The sequence below is a fragment of the Streptopelia decaocto genome, assembly GCF_964273445.1.
Source record: "Streptopelia decaocto genome assembly, chromosome: 2".
NCBI classification, from domain to species: Eukaryota; Metazoa; Chordata; class Aves; order Columbiformes; family Columbidae; genus Streptopelia; species Streptopelia decaocto.
The window spans coordinates 125336407-125355583 of NC_138655.1; the positions used below are offsets into that span (position 1 = coordinate 125336407).

The following is a 19177-nucleotide window of genomic DNA, read 5'->3' on the forward strand; positions in this document are numbered from 1 at the left end:
CAAGTAGATTGAGAAATGTTTCACTAGAATATTTTTCTCTGTCCATCTTTCTTTCAATACAATAAAAAACCCTGGGATTAATAACAAACCTTTCTGTGAGATTTGTAACAATTGCTGTGTTGGAGAACATACCTTGACAATCACCATAATTTATACAAGTCTTAGTCTCTCTTAGATTTAGTAGAATATCTCTGAAGATTTTTTTTTTTAAAGGGATATTCCAGTTGGCTTTTAAAAAATAATTCCACCAGATTATGATGCGATCTCTCTATAAACTGGGGTATGAGGTCATTTTTGGAGAATAAGTTTGTTTATTTTATGAAAGGCATCTTCTTTCCAGTTAAAATAGTTATTTATTCTTCTTTATGAGCTTACGATACATATATATCTCCCTCTGTACATGTGCGGGCTGTGTACGTATACATATGCGCACACGTGTACAACATATATATATATATTTTTTTTTTTTTTGAATCATGGCAGGTGATCTTTAGAGGCGGGACTGAGTATGGATCATTTGAACGAGGCAACTCAGGGGAAAGAACACTCAGAAATGTCTAACAATGTAAGCGATCCGAAGGGTCCACCAGCCAAAATTGCGCGCTTGGAACAGAATGGAAGCCCATTAGGAAGAGGAAGACTTGGAAGTACGGGAACTAAAATGCAAGGAGTGCCTTTGAAACACTCTGGACACCTGATGAAAACTAATATTAGAAAAGGTAATACATTTGATAATTCTGAATTAAAGGAATATGTTTTCTAATATTTGGGGAAGGGAAAGCAGACTTTTGCATACTACTTCATTTATATTTTAGGATTAAATCTCCATTCTAAAATACTATATATTCCCAACTCTGATATAAATCACATTTGGGAAATGTAAGCTTCATGCTTGGGTGGAGCATCTTGCTTTACAGGGTGGAGTCTGATTTTTGTTAAGGTAAAGGCTAGCTGCCCTGATTAAAACAAATTCCTACATTGAAATTGAAGTAATATAATGCATTAGTTCTTTTGAGTATGCGTTGGGCTAAGAAACGCAAAAAAATGTAAGAGCAAATACTGAACCCCCAAAACAAATTCTCGCCTTTCCTCTTAATGATGGTCCAAGCTTGGAAGGGCAGCAGTATTTCCATAACAGTTGCAATGTGGTTTAAAGGAGAGAGTGTAAATCTTTAGGTATCGCATTGGAAAAGTCATTTATGATGTCAATCTTCGCAGTTTATTTTCTTAAGTACAATTCATTATTGAACAATGAACAACTTGGGTGTCATATTTTTCAGTGGCTGGTTTGCTGTAATTAGACATTTACACAAGGAAAAGGCACATTTAGAATCATTCATGTTTGTATATGGATGGCTTTTGTTTGCATTGAAAATACTTTGAATGGACAATAATCTATAAATTTTGCTTATCAAAATGTGTGAGTCTTTTTGACCACATCCTGCAGGCTTGTTAATTTAAATTAAAATATGCTGCATGTAATTTGGCATTTGTTTTAAAACAGCCTCTACTTTTCTCAGTATAATCGGTGTATGTTTATAATCCAGATTTTTCTTGCGTTTGCTAAGCAAAGTGCAAAATGCAACCAAGACTATTAAATGCACAAAGTTAGAAGGCAGAGGAATTTCATTGTGTCCAATGCATAACATTTATCGTACAATCATTTATTTTTTCCTCGGTTTGGCGAAAACAAAGAATATATTGATCCTGAAATGAACAGACACAGCAGTCCGTATTGTTAGATCTTTATCTATTAAAAATGGAAAAACAGCACTTCAGCAAATTCTTTGGCCTCTGCTCATGATTACCCTATTTATTGATTGTTTGCCAAGAATGTATGCATCTTAAGAAAGCCAGGGTAAGAGCATTAAAAATATAATTTATTACGGCTTTTCAAGCAGAGTGCATTAATATTGTACAGTGAAGCAGTGGGGCTATATAAAAAGGACTTTCTGACGCCTGCAAACATATAAGTTCCATAAATTCCTAAATAGGAGATTTCAGCTGTCTCTGGTATTATGTGATATTTGCACAGCAAACTTTAATGCCAGGACAGTTTTAGACAAGGATTCTACAGACTTCAGTGCTCCGTATGGCAGACGTGCTGTTTACACAGACTCGTAAACCTTCAGCAAAAGCTCTAACACTGCCTTCAGGTTTAAATCATGCTGTATTTTTAGCAGCGAGCACTGACCAATGCTCTCCCCTTTAATACTAGAAGGTTATGAAGTTGCTGCACTTGGAGTTCTTGCCAAGTACTAGCAGGAGTGATCAGCCAGCTGAGATTGTGCTCTCCCGTATAACATTTTTCACATTAACAGAAGGACACTAGTGACAGTTTGCTAAAAGATTTAGTGGCTTGATTTGTAGTCAGATGATACCTGTGTCGCACTATCAGGATCCACCTCTGATTATCTATGCTGTACAACGCTGAACATCATCCCATGTTGTTTAAAGTACCACATTTTCCAGAACGCTGCAACTCACGAGATCGTGTACCTGGCAAAAAGTGTGCTGACGTGCAGCGAAGTACCTGTGTGTTGCTAGTTTTGTGTCTGATCATAGCTTAATTTGTAGGAGCTGATAAGGGAAAAAGCAAATAAGCTTTAGCTGTCTTTCAGTCTATCTGCACTGTTTGTTAAAATGAAGCTTTGTTTACATTTTATCTTCAGGTATTAATGGTGAAACTACTTAAGAATTTCAAGCCCTTACTCTAAGTCAGACAGTAGTAGGTCAAACATCAATTGTGAGAGACTGGAAGTGGAACAAAAAATAAATCAAAACCACTACCTTTTTTTGCAGATGAAGCGTGTGTGTGTTTTAGAAAGCTCTCCACAGCTTAATTAAAACCAAGAAGAAATCACCAATTTGCATGTACTGCTTTTGCTTTGGTCTTCTCTCCCTTCCTGACCAGTATCACTTAGGTTTAAAAAAACAAGACAAAAAAAAAAAAAAGGCTCCTTCCTGCACTACATAAATATTGGCAAGCTTTTAGTCTTGTCTTTCATGCTGAGCCTATTGGGCAAACTGGAGTGAGTTTGTGAGCTTTTCCAAGCGAGCCTGAAGGGATTTGTTTGCCAGAGATTGACTCTCTGGTGAACAGATGTAGTTTAAACATACATGCTTAAGAGGTATCTTTTTTATCATGATTTCTTGCTATACATTAGAGCACAAATCAACAGATGCAGTCTTTAAGCGTGTACCTATTGTCAAGAGTAAATCTCCTTTTTCGGCTACGGTATGTCTGGTGCACCTTAGCAGGTTTGGAGGTTTCTGTAAGTCTAGAGGGCAGTGATTATAGAGGCATTAACATTGTAGGACTAATTGGAGTTCCTGGGTGCCCTGTTAAAATAACCCTTGTCATCATTTATGCTAAAGATGATACCCCGCTGGCAGGCTGCCATAAGACAGTTCTGTACATCTGCTTTTAACCCTTTTGCTTTCTGTCATTAAGAGATCCTTACCTGCTCTGCTAGAGACAGCGGGACAGGACCAGGGCCTAAGACCGTGGGTCCGAGGTCATCGTGTCATCTGCATCTGTCTGGGAGGCAGGAAGGATTTTCACAAAGTCTAGAAATCTGATTGCCAGGAGAGACTTTGTCCCTAAAACAGCTTGGGTCATTTGTTACTTCTCTGTTGTCAAAAAGAAGTGAGGATGCAGGGGGGGAAAGCCAAAGGAAAGGCAAAAAGGTTGTTTGCTTAATATTCTGTGCAGCATAGGGAAGCATTTGTTGTAGGATGCTACAAAACCAGAAATTAGTAATTACTTTCAGGCATACCAAAATAGCAATGAATGCCAGAAATGTGGAAAATAAAGTGCAGGAGGCAACAACAAAAAAAAAGCCCAAACTGCAGGTACGCTTCCGAAAAAGGCAGTGAAATCATGATTTGTTTCTTAAAGATGCGAGTGAAAGTAGTGCTCAAGTGCACTCAGTGAATGAAGCATGAATTAGTGTTAACTTTTGCCTTGTTTCCTTGTGTACTCTTTTCAGAGCGAATGTATAACATGCAAGGTGATTTGTTGTTGATGTTGAAGGCAATTAAATATTTTTGGCAGGACTAAGAAAGTTTTAATGTTAACGAACAAAATTATGTAGCTGGTACTAAAATGGCTCACAGTGAAGACATCTGCAGTATGTATTTAGGTTCTCATGCTGCCTGCTACTCACAACAAATCAGGCAGGACAGAGGGAATCAACTTCTCTTCACTCAACCTTGTTATTTCTATAGAAGGTAATTCTTTAATCTGTATCCGATCAAGCGAGATAAATTTGCATTTCTGCTTTTCAGAGAGGTGTATGCTTTGTGGAACTTTATCTTTTTTGGGGAGGGCGAGGGGAAAGGACTCAGGGAATATGTTTATCAAATATTTGTGATGATTCTTGATGCCTCCTCTGCCTGTTTGTACAGGTTTTATTTACATAACGCTGTACAGACCCACATACTCTACCTCAAGTTTAATACGTTAAATTTATTTTTTTTTTTAATAGGAAGTATGCTTCCAGTTTTCTGTGTAGTGGAACATTATGAAAATGCCATTGAGTATGATTCTAAGGAGGAGCATGCAGAATTTGTGTTGGTGAGGAAGGATATGCTTTTCAACCAACTGATTGAAATGGCATTGCTATCACTTGGATATTCTCACAGCTCTGCTGCCCAAGCAAAAGGTAAATAAGACTATGAAATTGTACGATGAATTATGTTTGTTTGTGGGGTCTTGGAGGAGGGGTAGGATTTCTTTCAGGAATGTGACGTAGGTTTTACTTTTTAAACTTCTTGCAGATTCTGTCTCTGTATTTTTTTTCTAATGTATTTTTGTTTAGTTAGTGCACATTTTATTCATGGGGAATGTGGAGGTAGATTTTTTTGTTGTTGTTGTTTAAAGAAAAAAAAAAGACTTCAACTGAATCATTAGTATGCTTATTGACCTTAATAATCTGCTCCACTGAGGATCCACAAGGAAGTGTAAAGCATATTTGAGCAGATGGACTATTGAGAGTCAACTTGCATTTATGACTGAATATCCAGCTCTGTTTCTTTTATTTTGTTCCTGATGGTTTTATAGACTGCAAAGTATTTTTTTTTCGTACTCAGTCCCTGCATTGCAAAATCCTTTCTCATCTATTAAGAGGAATGTTAACTATTATATCATGTCCTATTGAATTAATGGGAACTTAGGAAAATATGCTTCTATACATATTAAAAAATCTCTAGTGTAAGGCATTTGTATAATTTCATAATAGAGATAAAGCATATCCTTGGTGGTCTGTGGGTGGGTTTGGGTTTTTTTGGGAGGGTGTTCTTTTGTTTTGCCAGATTTAAGAGGCTGGAAACAAAGGTGGCGATCTTGTTAAAAATCAGATATTTCTTTTGCCCACAGGGATTAGCAGGTAAATTACTTTTTTTTTTTTTTTTTTTCTTCCAATTTTTCCTGCCTTTTTTCTCCCTACCCCCTCCCCTCAAAAAATAAAAATCCCACAGGGCTTATCCAGGTTGGGAAGTGGAATCCAGTTCCACTCTCCTATGTGACAGATGCCCCTGATGCTACAGTAGCAGACATGCTGCAAGATGTGTATCATGTGGTCACACTGAAAATCCAGTTACACAGGTAAGTTGCATACCAGTTGTGGGATGTGAACTGTTACTTGTCTGCTCTTACTGTTAATATTACTTGTATTTAATTCCCACTGTGCTGTGTGCTCAAAGTAACAAAGGCTTATCTAAATTCCTTTTTAGTTACTCTGGTTCTTCTTTAACTTACAGTATACTAGTGCAAAAAAACTTTTATAGCTCTGATACATAGATTTTCTTTGGATATCTCATTAAAACTATATTGCATTTTAGTCAATTAAATGATGCATTACAAGAAGGCATTTTACATAAAGTTTACTTAAGAGAAAAATATTTTTGCATATCATGAACAGTACCATCTGTGTGCATTTTGTAAAAGAATGACTTGCTCACACTTATTGTTGCTGTCTAGGTTCTTAAATTTCACAGTAACAAAAAAGAAAAAGACGGTTAATATATTAATGCTTTTCATGATCAGTCGTGAGAAAGCATTACACCTTAAATTGTTTTACCAAGCGCATCAGAGCAAGAAGGTAGAAGTAACATGAAAAAATAGTCGCCACATGCAGCTGATGTATAATTCATGCATCAATACAGCAGATGTGTTGTATAAAGTAATTAACTAATCGGAACAATCAGGAGACCGAGAGCAATCTCCAGATGCATCTGCTTGATGCGCAAAATGAAATCTGTCTGTCTTAAAGGAATGTTCTGCAGCAGGATGCAATCTTGTAATAATCCCTTTTCTAATCTGTGTTTCAAATAGTTGCCCTAAACTAGAAGACTTGCCTCCTGAACAATGGTCTCACACAACAGTAAGAAATGCTCTGAAGGACTTACTGAAGGATATGAACCAGAGTTCATTGGCCAAGGAATGTCCCCTTTCACAGGTACTTAGCATAACATGTAATAAATAATAAAGCACTATAGGCAACGCTGATGTGAGATTTGAGATTTCTACAGACTGTAGCAAGTAGTACCCGTGGAGTGAATCTGCCAAAAATGCTAATTCATTTGACCACTTCATGATCTTTATAAATATGCCTGATTCATTTTGAACGCAGTCTTACGACGTTTTCCCATGGGGAGTCGTGAAAGGTTGTTTACACCACACTAAAATTGCCTCACAGCAAACTGGATTTTAACTGGTTTTTGTCTTCAGTCTTTGAACTGCTTTGATGTAACTACTTTTTTCAAACACATGCGTTCAACATGTTAAAAGGCTCTTTACTTACTGCTGTCAAAAGTACTATTGAATCTGAATGCTTGTTAGATAACCTACCATAGTTTTAAATGCTAATTCATAAAATGAGACAGTCTTTGGCATGCTATATGAGAAGGGAATAAAGAATAAAGCTCTTTGGATGATGTGTTGTTGTTGCAAACAACCAAAGGAAAATCAGCCATTTATTAGTTCTAATCAAAATATACCTAAACAAAAATGAAACCTCAATTTATGCATTGCTAAATATTGAACTGATGTTTTGCTCAAGCCTTAGTCCTATTGTTCTTTTTTGTCATTCTTTTGTCAAATTACTGTGAAGGTCCAACTTATTTTTCTACGCAGTACAGCGTCCAATGATGCCGTGGTGGGGACATCATATTTATTTTTACCTTTTAAATTTTAAAATGTATTTTGTTGTGGTGCAGTGGAGACAAATTCAGTGTACAAATAAATGATGCAAGTTGTGTTAGGCAGGGAAAAATGTAAAATAAGGTAGTCAAGGTATTTTTATGGGGATTTGATTTTTCTTGCTCAGAGTATCAGAGTCTTTGTTTCCAAAAGACTTCAGTTAATCTATAGAGGACCACTCGCTTTCTCTGTGTGCCTTTCCAGCAGATATATTAGCAGGCTGTTTTCCCATCGCTTTCTTTTCCCTGTGGTTAGATTGTTTGCAGTGATGTGGCTCCAGTATAGGAAGTTTTGAAGTGTAAATAATCAAAATTATCTTCACTGGTTGCAAACCATTCCAGTAATATGTCTGCAAAGTTATCTTGTATGTACCTACTATAAAAGCATGTGAGCTTTTGCAGTGCGGTCTTACGGAGGCTGCAGATAATTTGGCACTTTTCTCCATTTCAATCTAATAGTGCTAGTTTTTAATGGATGCTGGTGGAAAGCAAGTAAATTCTATTGAGATGGAATATTTCATTTCTATTTGGACATTGTGTTTCACGTAGCAGCTCTGTATATATGTAGATGATGCAATGATAAAGTAGAAAAAAAAAGTTTTTAAAAATAATACTGCACTAGAGAAGGTATCATGTACTGGAGACAATTCAATAATTATACTCTTTTAAACATTGTTTTTAAACTGTAGTGAATTTTTATATAATAATTTTAATGGACAAAAGCGATCTTGCCTAATAACAGCTCTTGAAGTTAGCACTAGAGATGACCAAAACCCCAGATTACATAACTCTGATTTGGGGCTGTTTGTTTACTGTTCTGCACATCTTTATTTGTAAAATAAAGCTTTGAGCTTCTTTCTGCTGTTAAAAGCATGCTTATTGCTTTTGTCATCTTTATCTTCACCAGCGCTGCAGTAGCTGAGTTGCAAGAACTTAAGTAACTTCTGCTTTTCTTTTTTTCTTTGAAGACCAAATCATGTCGAGCTTAAAATACATTTATTTATTCTTAACTTTTGGAAAAAACAAGCTGTTACAGTGGTTGATCTAGAGCCCATCAGTCAGTCTAAATCTCCCTATTTCCCTCCGGGAGCTTGAGGGAAGATGCGTTGATCTGATAGTGTCCTTTTCACATGACTAAATTGATCCAAATCCTTCCTCTATTTGCCTAACTGATAACTCATCATATATGGCTCCTATGGAAAGGACACCGATTTAACAGTATCTGTGTTTTGTTAAATGTATTAAATTTGGAAAATTGCCCTGCAGTGGTGTGCTGCTGCAACAGAGGTGAGAAGTAAGAGCAAGGCGGAGGTCAGGAGGCAATGTTTCCTTAGAGGGTCCATCAAAATGCCAGCATGGGAGACTCTTCTGAGAGCAGAGAAGTGGTCTCTCGTGTTTGTTATGTATTTCCACGGGCATAGGTAATGCCATATGAAGTGCTTCATCACAAATGCGAACTAATGCAGTGACACTGTACCATAACTTATTAACACTGTTATGGATATAATTTATTAACCACAGAAAAATGACTCAAAGTGGAAACGAGAGTAGTTATCGTTTTCTGTCACTGTCATTAGCAGTGCTTTATTTTGTGTAGGTGCGAAAGGTCTTGTTGTATTTAAGTTGCTGTGCTCAATGTGTGGCATCTCCAAAGCCCATGTAAGCGTGGAAAACTGAGAAACATCATCCTCACACAGAATTTACGATATTTTCCTAATTAATATTTCATTTTGTGCATTAAAAATTGCTCATATTTATTCAGAATACTGATATTCTGTGTACTGCAAAAAAACTCAAGCAAACCATTTTTATAGTTGGAGATATATTTAATAGCTTGAAAATATGTGAGCAAACAAACTTTGAGCTCCAGTTTATCTTAATGATAGTCTTGAAAACAGCACCATCTACCTGAGTGGCTTTGCTTTTTTTTTCCTTTCCTTTTATTTTTTTTTTCCCCATTTGCTTTCTTGTCCAACTAAAACCTTGGGGTGTACAGGTATGAGCTCTTCATGCCTTCCTCAGTAAAATATCACTGTGACTCTTGCTTTCATTAGGAAACTTGGATACATGCTCTCTTTTGAAGTCTCTGTAATTGTCTCGCTCTGTGACTGCTGTGGCCACCCCCCAAAGGCCAGGCTTTATTGCTCAGTGTAAGAGCCTGCATCATAGGGAATCCCAGTTGATATAACCCGGAGTCCTCAGGATGGACTGGAGCAAATGCATGGTTCTGAATTGCCGTGGAATCGCAGGCGTCTGTCCAGAGATTTAGTCTCACATTTTTTGGTATCAAGCAGACAAGGTAAAAAAACGCTGCAAACTTCATGTGGAAAAACCAAGCCTGTTCTGAATTATGCTCTGCAGTGTGTTTTTTCATGCTTTACCTCGGTTTGCAGATTTTATTACTAGAGACTAGCAGCATATGCAGATGCTGGGTGAAAGACTTCTTGTGTTTGATACGCACGGCTCGCTTCATTTCTGCTTGCTCTCCAGACCTCTTTTAATGGGGAAGGCAACTTGGAATTTAATCTTGGGCTCAATTTTGGGACATCTTGTACATTCCATTAAATCAGTGCATCTTGCAAGTGGCCTAGAGCTCATTTCCCTCCTGTTTTGGCTCTTCAGTCTCCAAAGGGTTGTAAAGAAATTGTTCTACCATCAATTCTTATTTCCAACCCCTTGCACATAAGCTCTACTCTACCTTAGTCTTTTGGGAGCTGCTCTAAAGTGATCAGGCAGGCCTGTTGCTCTCATTTATTTAATGTTAGTTTATTTAATGTTAGTCCTTCCATCTCTCTACTCAGCCTTAGTCCTAGCACTTTCATACTTAATTTTCACAATTTTGCTCCATTTTGGTTTTTAGTGCAGAAGTCCCTTATTACTTCCACAGTTAACTGAAATACTACAGACCATATTTATACTGATATTAATAAGGCTGAGGGTTTTTTGGTGGTGTTTTATTTTTTTCCCTATTGAATTATAGTCTCTTACTCTCTCTCTGAGTGTATATGTATAGTTGGATAAGCTTTTATGAGGGAGCAGGGATCAACATGGGCTATTGGCCCAATAAAAGGCTGGAAATTATTTTGATCATTCTGGAACAAACTCAATGTGTGCTTTTGAACATTTGGATGTACCCCTTATCTTGAGTTCCTGTAACCTTTTCTATGAAAGGAAGATAACAAGTCACCTACCAAACGAAGAGATTGTAAAGATTAATTAGTATCTGGGCACTGCTTTGAAAATATGGCAGTGATCAAATGACATTGACTTTCCCACTGGTGTTATCTCACCTGAATGTTTTCTACGAAAAGATTTTTCTAAATGATTGTTGTTAGTATTCACAAACAGGCTTGAGTTTTTAATTTTTTTTTTCAAGCCACTGCAAAAGCACATCTGAAGCAAGGTATTAATTCTTTCTCTTCCCCCATAGTATAGCTAGCCTAACTTTCAGTACAGTCGGTAGCCACAGATGAGAAAAAAAACACGCCTGACGTATAATAAAATCTCAAATCTCATGGTTTATTAAGTATTAGAATATTTTGTAGGGGATATGCAGTATTTTCATGGAATATATCCAGAATCTGTGATACTTACGGACATAGTAATTTACATGTATTGTATTATTATTTTTGAATTTTTTTGAAGATATTTGTGTGTACCACCAACTCTCCCCTCCTCCATGCCTTTAATGTCTTTTACAAAATTTTGCTCTTGATGATGAGGGAATCATATTCTTTTTCAGTTAGAGGGATATACACTTGCATTCTGTAAAATGTATGTGCACACAGCAAATGCTGATACAATACCGAAGTCTGAATAGTTTTGCACTTATGATAAATATATCTATTCTGACTGTATTTTGATCAAACTTCCATGCTGTGGTGAATGACTGTCTTCAGCTGACATGGGCACAGTATAGATCGTATACCTTGCTTTTTCGTCGAATATCCTGCCCTGAATTTGCGTGTTGTTTTATGTAGACATTGTGCAGGCTTTATGTGATCTGGCAGAGATACCAGACAGAAAACTTTCTCAGAACATGAGTGCTTCTCAGTTCACCTGATCTGAAGGCACCTGGCCATCATAGCAAATAAGCAGTATAACAGAAATCCTCTGACATTTTCTTGTTACTGTTCTGACTCTCCCCACCTCTCAAAAATCCCAACCAAAAAAAAAGTTACATTTGCTAAAATTAAAATTTCCAGACATATAAATAACCCAGGAATGAGCTATTAAGAGTTGCCAAAATGCATGCATTTTATGAGCAATTTTTAATTCATGCTTTACAAAACTGAAAGGTGTTTTTTGCCCTCCCCTTTCAATTTTACCTGCCTAGACCTGAGATCAAGTCCTTAGATTTCTTTGTAGCTTGTGATTCTCTTTTCTCCTCTTCTCTTCCTTCCCCCCTCCCCCAATAATTAATAACCTAAGTAAGGAATGCAGCTCCTTTTTTTTCACTTTAGAAGTTACTGTACTTTAGATTTTAAAGATGTCATTAATTATTTCAGGGGAGTAAATCCTTGAGGGCCTGGGCTCAGGTTTTGGCAGGCAGGGCCTTTCAACCCACCCCTCAGTTGCTCAAGAGCATTCACTCTGATGTCTCTTCAAGCTGACATGGTATCTGGATTTTTAAAACATTTTCAATTAACTGTTAAAATTTGCACCCGTGATTTTCAGTCATCCAGCTAGAATGGGCAGTACAAAGCCTGTTGCTGACAAGTTGGAGAGGATGAAATATGCGTGTTGGTAGAGCTGTGTGAGGACATTTGCAGGATACTCAACCTTTCAATTGCCCGATCTTTTGATCACTGATTTATGTTCTTTAAATGCATCTAATCGCTCTCAGTATTAAAGCTATGTCGGCCTAGAACTGTTTTATCTGGGCAGCACTCTATTAAAGGACAAAATATACATTCAAGGCCAGGCTGGACGGCGCTCTGAGTAACCTGATCTAGTTGAAGACATCTCTGCTCAGTGCAGGGGGGTTGTACTAGATGACATTTGAAGGTCCATTCCAACCCAAACTATTCTATGATTCCATAGCTTTTTTTTTTTTTTTATGCTTCTTCATTGGAATTAACTATGATGATGATATCAAAGTCACTTTCCAAAACAATTATGGGGCCTCGACTTACCATGGGGAGGAGAAGGGGAGCATACCTTGTTTCTTGAATAAATGGAGTTTCTGATTTCAGAGGACTCTGTAAGGTGTCAATGTGTCCCTTCATATCTGTTCTGTCATGAGGTCATGTGTTTCTGCTTCTGAAAAACTGTCAAGTGTCCAATAGAAAGATGGTGCTAATGTTGATTCCTTTTTTTTTTTCCTTACACCCATAAAGTCAGCTGTGTGGAGATTTCTGCCAGGATCTCCTAAGAACAAAATAGAAAGTTCATGCTTTTTAGGGGAATAACATTTTTGGGACTGTGCTCCCTGCTTTGTGCACTAACCACTTGGGATTGTACCTCAGCAATTTTGAGAACTGTGCCACATCAACAATTATCTGCCTCATATAGACTTCAAGTTTTAGGGAAGTGACAAAGTGAAAAAGGAACACAGCATGGTTTCCTCTGGTATGTTTTCCTTCTTGAATATGCATGTGTTGTAGAACTGAGCCCTACTCGACTTCTGGTTTCACTCAGTGGTCCTTAGAATGGTATCTAGAATAACTGCCACTTTAAATATTTGCAGTGATGTTCTTCTTAATAGATATAGAAAACATTTTTCTTTTTACATTTAGTGGGTTTTGAGGCAGTAAAGTAATGCACTGCTACAAAATTCTGTATTCATTCATTCATGTTTCTTGCATACTTCTTAACACAGTCATGGCCGAGTGCAACCCCTGATTTATTTTTTTTTTTTTCCATAACTTTATTAGAGGGATAACAAGCCACTCCTCCAGTGTTCTTTAAAGCAAGATTGCAAATAAGTCTTTTTTTTTCTCTCTTTTTTTTTCTTCTTCTTCTTATTGGCAAATTGTTGGCTGTAGAGTACTGCACAAGTATAAACAACATGAGAGATCCTTTAACATAACATGAGAGAGCCTTTAGTCGCTTTGCTCCCTAGCTTTGGAACTCATTGCCAATTGAAGCAAGGAAAGCTCTGGCTGTTGGGACTTTTAAATCTAGACTTAAAAGTTATTTGTTCTGTTTAGCATTTTTAAAATGATTCTATTAGGAATTGTATGTGCTTCAGTTTTAATTTTAACTCATAATGATTGTAAAGCACCCTGGGATGCTTGCATGAAGGGCGCTACAGAAACCCAAGATTGCATTGTACTGTGTTGTAATGTATTGTATTATTACATGGTGCTGGAGTTGGACCACGGACAATTCATATAGAAAGCATTTGAATACTTAGCTAAAGATAAGGAGTGCGTGTTGGGGGGGGTTACTGTCTCTTCTTGCTTCTTTTCCCCCTTTTCTGTCAGTTATTTTATTAAACTAAATTAACATGGCAGTTATTCCCTAAGAAATGCCAGCATAATTTACTGCTGCAAAGGGGCTCAAAATGTAAACCAGATGATAAACTAAAAATAAAAAAGTCCACATTAAGATTTAATTGCACTTCCCTTTCTATATTGCGTTCTTATGTAAAATACATTACAAAACAGTACTTTCTTTATCACTTCCTTCACTTTTAACTGAATTTCATTAACAGTAAAGAAATATATTGTCTTTGTTTCAGTAATGTCACTTGACAGTTAATCCCTTAACTTGATCTACATGTCTTTAAGTTTGGGTTTGATGGGTTTTTTTTCTTTTTTTTTTTTTTTTCTTTTTTTTTTTTTTTTAATAAAGAACATGATAGCACTGACTGGAGCCAAGTATTGCACAACCATGTGATTTACAAGTTTCCCAGCTCACAGCTTTGCCAGTGCAGGTCAATTCACACCTGCCACACTTATGCCATTCTGGTCCTCATGTTGCTTTTCCGCAGTGATTGTCAGAGGTAAAGAGTTGTGCGTGTGGCTCCTTCCTTCCCCCCTCCCCGCTCCAAATGCGTGGTAAAGCTTGTGCATTGGAAGTGTCTGTTCAGGAATTAAATGGAGTTTAATTTCTGTCCATTAGGAAGCTACTATCCACATCGCCAATTAAGCCTCCTGTTTAAGGGGCGAGGAAATACGTATGTCTACCTTTTAATCTCTGCTGTCACTGGCTTGCAGAGACCTTCCCTGACTGGTTCAATTATTACTAGCCATTGTGGGAGGCACAGAGATCAGAGTGGTTATAAAACCACCCAAAAGCTGAGCAAATTCTATAGGTGCTGTAGTGTTACTGTCAGCAGATTGAAAGCTGAGGTACGTCTGTGTTAGGGGATGCAGGGCTGTAGGCATAAAGATGTGTCTGGAGAGAATTACTTGAATTGGTAATGATATTTTTACCTGACAGGAATGAAAGCAAAGCAGGACCCACTTATTGAGAGGCAATGCAAAGACACCAGTAGCTCTCACCTTGTCAGACCAGACTCATTGCAGTTCTTGGCTCCGATCATAACTTAGAAGAAAAGAGATGCATTTCTCAAAAAGACCTTGAGCAAAACTCCCAAAGCTTTTACATTTTTTTTTCTTTCTTTTTAAATTAATGATTAGGTTCTTCCTTTTTATTTCCAAGAAACATGTTAGGAAAACCTAAGGCAAGGGTGAGCTTTGTCTCTCTTTCTTTGGACACTTCTTTAAGAACAGAATAAGTAGTATCAGATTCTCCCTGATACCTTGCAGCAATGATCAGAGAACAGGTTTTTCAGGACAGCAGCAACCTCAGACCTGCCTCTCTCCAAGCCAGGGAACAAACTACTCAAAAGGGAAAACTTCTGTTCCCCAGGGGTGGGAACACATGAAAGTTTCTCATCATATACACCTGTCTCTTAATTATTTTTATTTTTTAAGTACCAAGATTTCCTACGCTGAGAGTTGCAGTTCTTCCATAAGCTTGCACCAGAAGAGGGGAGAAAACTGCACTAAAGCATAAGGTGTGCCTGGCTGTGCCACCTTTCCAAAGAATTTGATGCTTTTTAGTAAACTGTCATGGAGAAGGATGAGTTTCATGATGATGAAAAACTGGGGCACACGTGGAGGACATCGTGTCATTGGTCTTTGTGGAGATGGAGATTTCTGCTCCCTAAATCTACCAAGTGTGTTTGTATTGGAATCGGCATATCTAGGCTCTCCCAGAATACTGGGGAGATACACATGTGTGTGTGTGTATATATGTATGTATACGTATCACAATAAAATCCCACCAATAGATACTTGCCAGCTAGTATGTCCCCAGGCTCTTATAGCTGTGCTCCCCATTCTGCACTTATTGTAAGGAGGGGCTTTGTGTGCTAAACCTAATCTATCTACATTTATTTATTTTAATACGAGGGGTAACTAAGAACAATCTTTTAATAAATAGACCCTCAAAGTGCATGTGCATATTCCACATGGAAAGCTAGCTGAAACATTTCTCTGTCGAGATATGTTTGAGTTTTGCATCTTTTTATGAATTCTTCAGAGTGTCTATACTTTTCACAAACTCTTGTCAGTGAAAGGCAGCAACACAGAGGGGAAACTAGTATCTTGGCTAACAAAGCTGCTTAAAATGTCACCTTCATATGATTTTACTTAGCAGAAGTGAAGAATCCATAGCAAATTTCATGCTTTAACTCCTTTTTCTCCTGGCAAATTTTGGTGTTTTTCTTAGGACAGAAAGAAGTTTGTTCCTGTGCTTTTAGCAACATAAATATCCTCCCAGAATCTGGGTCTAAATGATTAAGAATGATCAGAAGTACAGGTGGCTCATAAAGAGACATGGGGCCTGAAACAATAAATCTGACACTTAAACATTTAAACAAAGGACAGGCAGAGTATGTTACATTTGGCACTAGAGAAGTATTAAAGCAAGCAATCAGAGGCATGAGAAATGCACTAACTGGGAGCAGAAATCAATGAAGTTCAAAGTAAAAGCTAGTCATATATTAAAAAAAAATGTATTTAGTGAAGGAGATTACAATGCGATGTGGTGAAAGATCCAGCACAAGAAGTCTTCAAATCAATATCAGATGTTTGCTCTAGCTCAGCCACAGGTAACTTGGCTGAATTCAGAAATCACTAGGTGAGCTTCTAGGCTGTCTTTTAATGTAGAGTCCAAATAGATGCTTAAAATGGTCCGTTTTGGTTTAAAAATCTGCAAAAACTTGTGTAGGAAAAGGTATCAAAGAAAGGATTTATCCTAAATAGCAAAAGAAATTCAGCAAGACAACTGTTAGTGCTACTGTGTCTGATGACTTCTTGTCTGGACATTGTGCCTTAGGGCTCAACTTCATGCCAGACATCTGACGCTTTGCCTAGCAGAACAGTGGAATCCGAGAAAAGACTCGCTGAAAATCATGTCCTATTTCCCAGCAAGGAGATATTCCTTAACGTGGTGGATAATGCTGAGCAATTTTTAAGAGCCTCTTACAAAAACTGTACTGGAAGACAACCTTTGTGGTTGGTTGAAGATAGAACAATTACAAACATTTCGATCCGGACAAAGTATATATTTCATTTTTGTGGAAAAGTTTTATGTGCCCAAAGCTGCATTTAATGCATTAAGATATCTAAAATGTCCCCTGTCACACAAAGCATTTGCATTAGGACAGCATTTGGAAGCACATGAATTAGGATTGGCTTTTCCAGATAGGAAACAAGTCAGAAGCATTCTGACCTGACTGGAACAGAGTGCTTGGAAATAAAAACAATCCACCTGAGAGGATGACTGAAGGTGTCTTTTAGTTCCAGATTTTCACCAGATCAGTCTAGTGAGATCTCCAAGGTCCCACCTACCCCAGCCTTTATTCCTGTACCAGAAATGCTGGTTTGTCCTGTCCCCATCCACGGCGCATGATCTGGATTGTCCTCCTGGGCTCCAGCTTCTCCTCGTCTTGTTCCTTGTGTCCTGAGGAAAAGTGAGCACAGGTGTGCAGGCTTCGTCTAGAGCTCTGCCTGGCATAGGAACAGCAGGAGCCTAGAGGGGGAAATGGTTGGGGCTGAGGACGCTGTCTCCACATTACAGGCCTGAGAAGGAGGGATGGAGCTTGCCCTGGAGTAGCTGGTCCTGTGGACTGGAAGTCCAGCCACATTTGGAGCATGGCTTCTGGGTTTGGCTTCATCCAGCAGAAATTCTGTGTGCATGTCTCAAGATGGGTTTGTGATGGGCACTGAGATAGGAGCAGTGGGGAGGGCCCTTGAAAATGTGCATTCCCCATGCAAGCTGAAAGAGCAGCTTAAAGCAATCTGGTTACTTCATAACAGCTTTTTCAAGCAGATTTTTGGCTAAAATGGATAGTGCTTTCCTTACCTATGGACCTGTCCTGTTTCAGAGCTCTTCTGGCAAAGGCACTTGAAGAATCAAAGTCTCAGGGTGCAATAATTCAGCCCTCAAAATATGGGACCATTTTCACTCCATGAAGAAGAATTAACTTATTAAATATTGATTATTTTGCATTTTATATTTTATCCAGGTTGATTTTAGGAAGGGTTTACCCAGGACTTTTACTACTAAGTACCTGCCATTTATAGTGTGTGGTAAAAATCAGGATTCTTAAGAAGATTAGTGTTGGACGTCTGACAACAAAGACAAAAATGACTTATGTCTCCTTATCTTTTATAGGTTTAGGTTATGACTTTTTTTCCCTCTTTTTTCTTTTTTTTTTTTTAAGGCTAAGGCACTATACCATAAAGCTTGTAAAGCAGTTATGAAGTTCTTCAAATCTGAATTAATGTTTCCCACCTACCTATCTTTTTCTCTTTTAAGCTTTTAACCTTTGTAGATCTAAGACTAGTATCTTGGGAAGCAGCTTTTTATTTGAGCTTTATTTATATCTGTCAGTGGGAGATGCTTGGAAAACATTGGGAGAATGCTGCTCTGTCATGCAGCAACTGGGAATTTATATTACACAATGGTAAAAATAGTGCAAGGTTCAGTTCCTTCAGGTGCTGAATCCTCATTTCTGATTTTCCAAATCTTCTCATGTGCAGATATATTTCTGTACATGTATAAATATATGTATATATATATGTAGATATGATTTGGGTTCTTTTTGTTTTATATCTTCCCTCATTATATTCAATGTAGCTTTACGTTTATGTTAATATGTACATTTATAATACCTAAAGACAACAGAAGGCAGAAAAGGAGGAGAAGACAGGCTATACAAGGATAGGAAGAAAGACATGCTCATATATTGGAAGAAAAGCTTGTGCCGTCATTTTAAATCTGCCTTTAAGCAGTTTTAACTTATATGACCAGCATTTGCCGTGCAGATCTTTATTTCTCCTGACCCTGGCAACAGTATGGAGGTCAGATAGCCATCCAAGTCCAATGCCAAAGGCACAAACAAAAGTTTTTTTTTTTTCTTCTCTGTCCATCTGTGGGTTTTTCCCTTATCCTATGCGTTTATAGGGCATATGACGACAAATTCTCTTGCATTACTTGCTATAGTTCAAGGTAATGGACCCAGGAATTTAACATAATCCTTCATATGCAATTAAACTGCCCATTTCACGATTCCTTGTCCAAAAAAACAGCTAGTGGCTGGATATATTTGATCTGCTTTTATTTGGAGTGGCAGATGATAATTCTCTGCCATACCAGAACACAAGGAACAACATTTTGCCCTGGTTGGGTTTTTGCAGTACGTGGGCTGGTGTAGGCTGAGGCAGGTTAAAATCTTTTGATTTGGGGATAATCTTGTGTTATCTGTTTGGGGCTTGAATGTTCCCTTCTCATTTGAAAAATGTTAATGTAGACCCTCCAGAGAAATAAGCACTCCTAAGAGTTTGGCTTGTATTAAAACTGATGCTTGTGATTTCTCCGCAAACAAAAGCCACTGATAGTGGCCAGGATGAGGGAAACAAAGTTACTTTGTGCTTTATGAAAAGATCTCTCCCCGCTACCTGCCAAATCTTCAAGTTCTTTTCTGTTCTGCAACTTTTCACTATTCAAACTA

At 37.7% G+C, this 19177-nt stretch overlaps 1 protein-coding gene across 10 annotated transcripts in view; it reads left to right on the forward strand.

Annotated features, from left to right (window-relative positions):
* The window catches only part of SATB1 (SATB homeobox 1), a 93012-nt gene that overhangs the window by 21391 nt on the left and 52444 nt on the right, over window positions 1–19177 (forward strand). For all 10 annotated transcript variants that reach the window (XM_082045720.1, XM_082045716.1, XM_082045717.1 and 7 more), the window contains 4 exons: window positions 484–719; window positions 4491–4667; window positions 5482–5608; window positions 6338–6461. In XM_082045720.1, the coding sequence (XP_081901846.1) occupies window positions 509–719; window positions 4491–4667; window positions 5482–5608; window positions 6338–6461 (639 nt within the window). In that variant the 5' untranslated portion in view covers window positions 484–508. The remainder of the gene's footprint in view (window positions 1–483; window positions 720–4490; window positions 4668–5481; window positions 5609–6337; window positions 6462–19177) is intronic.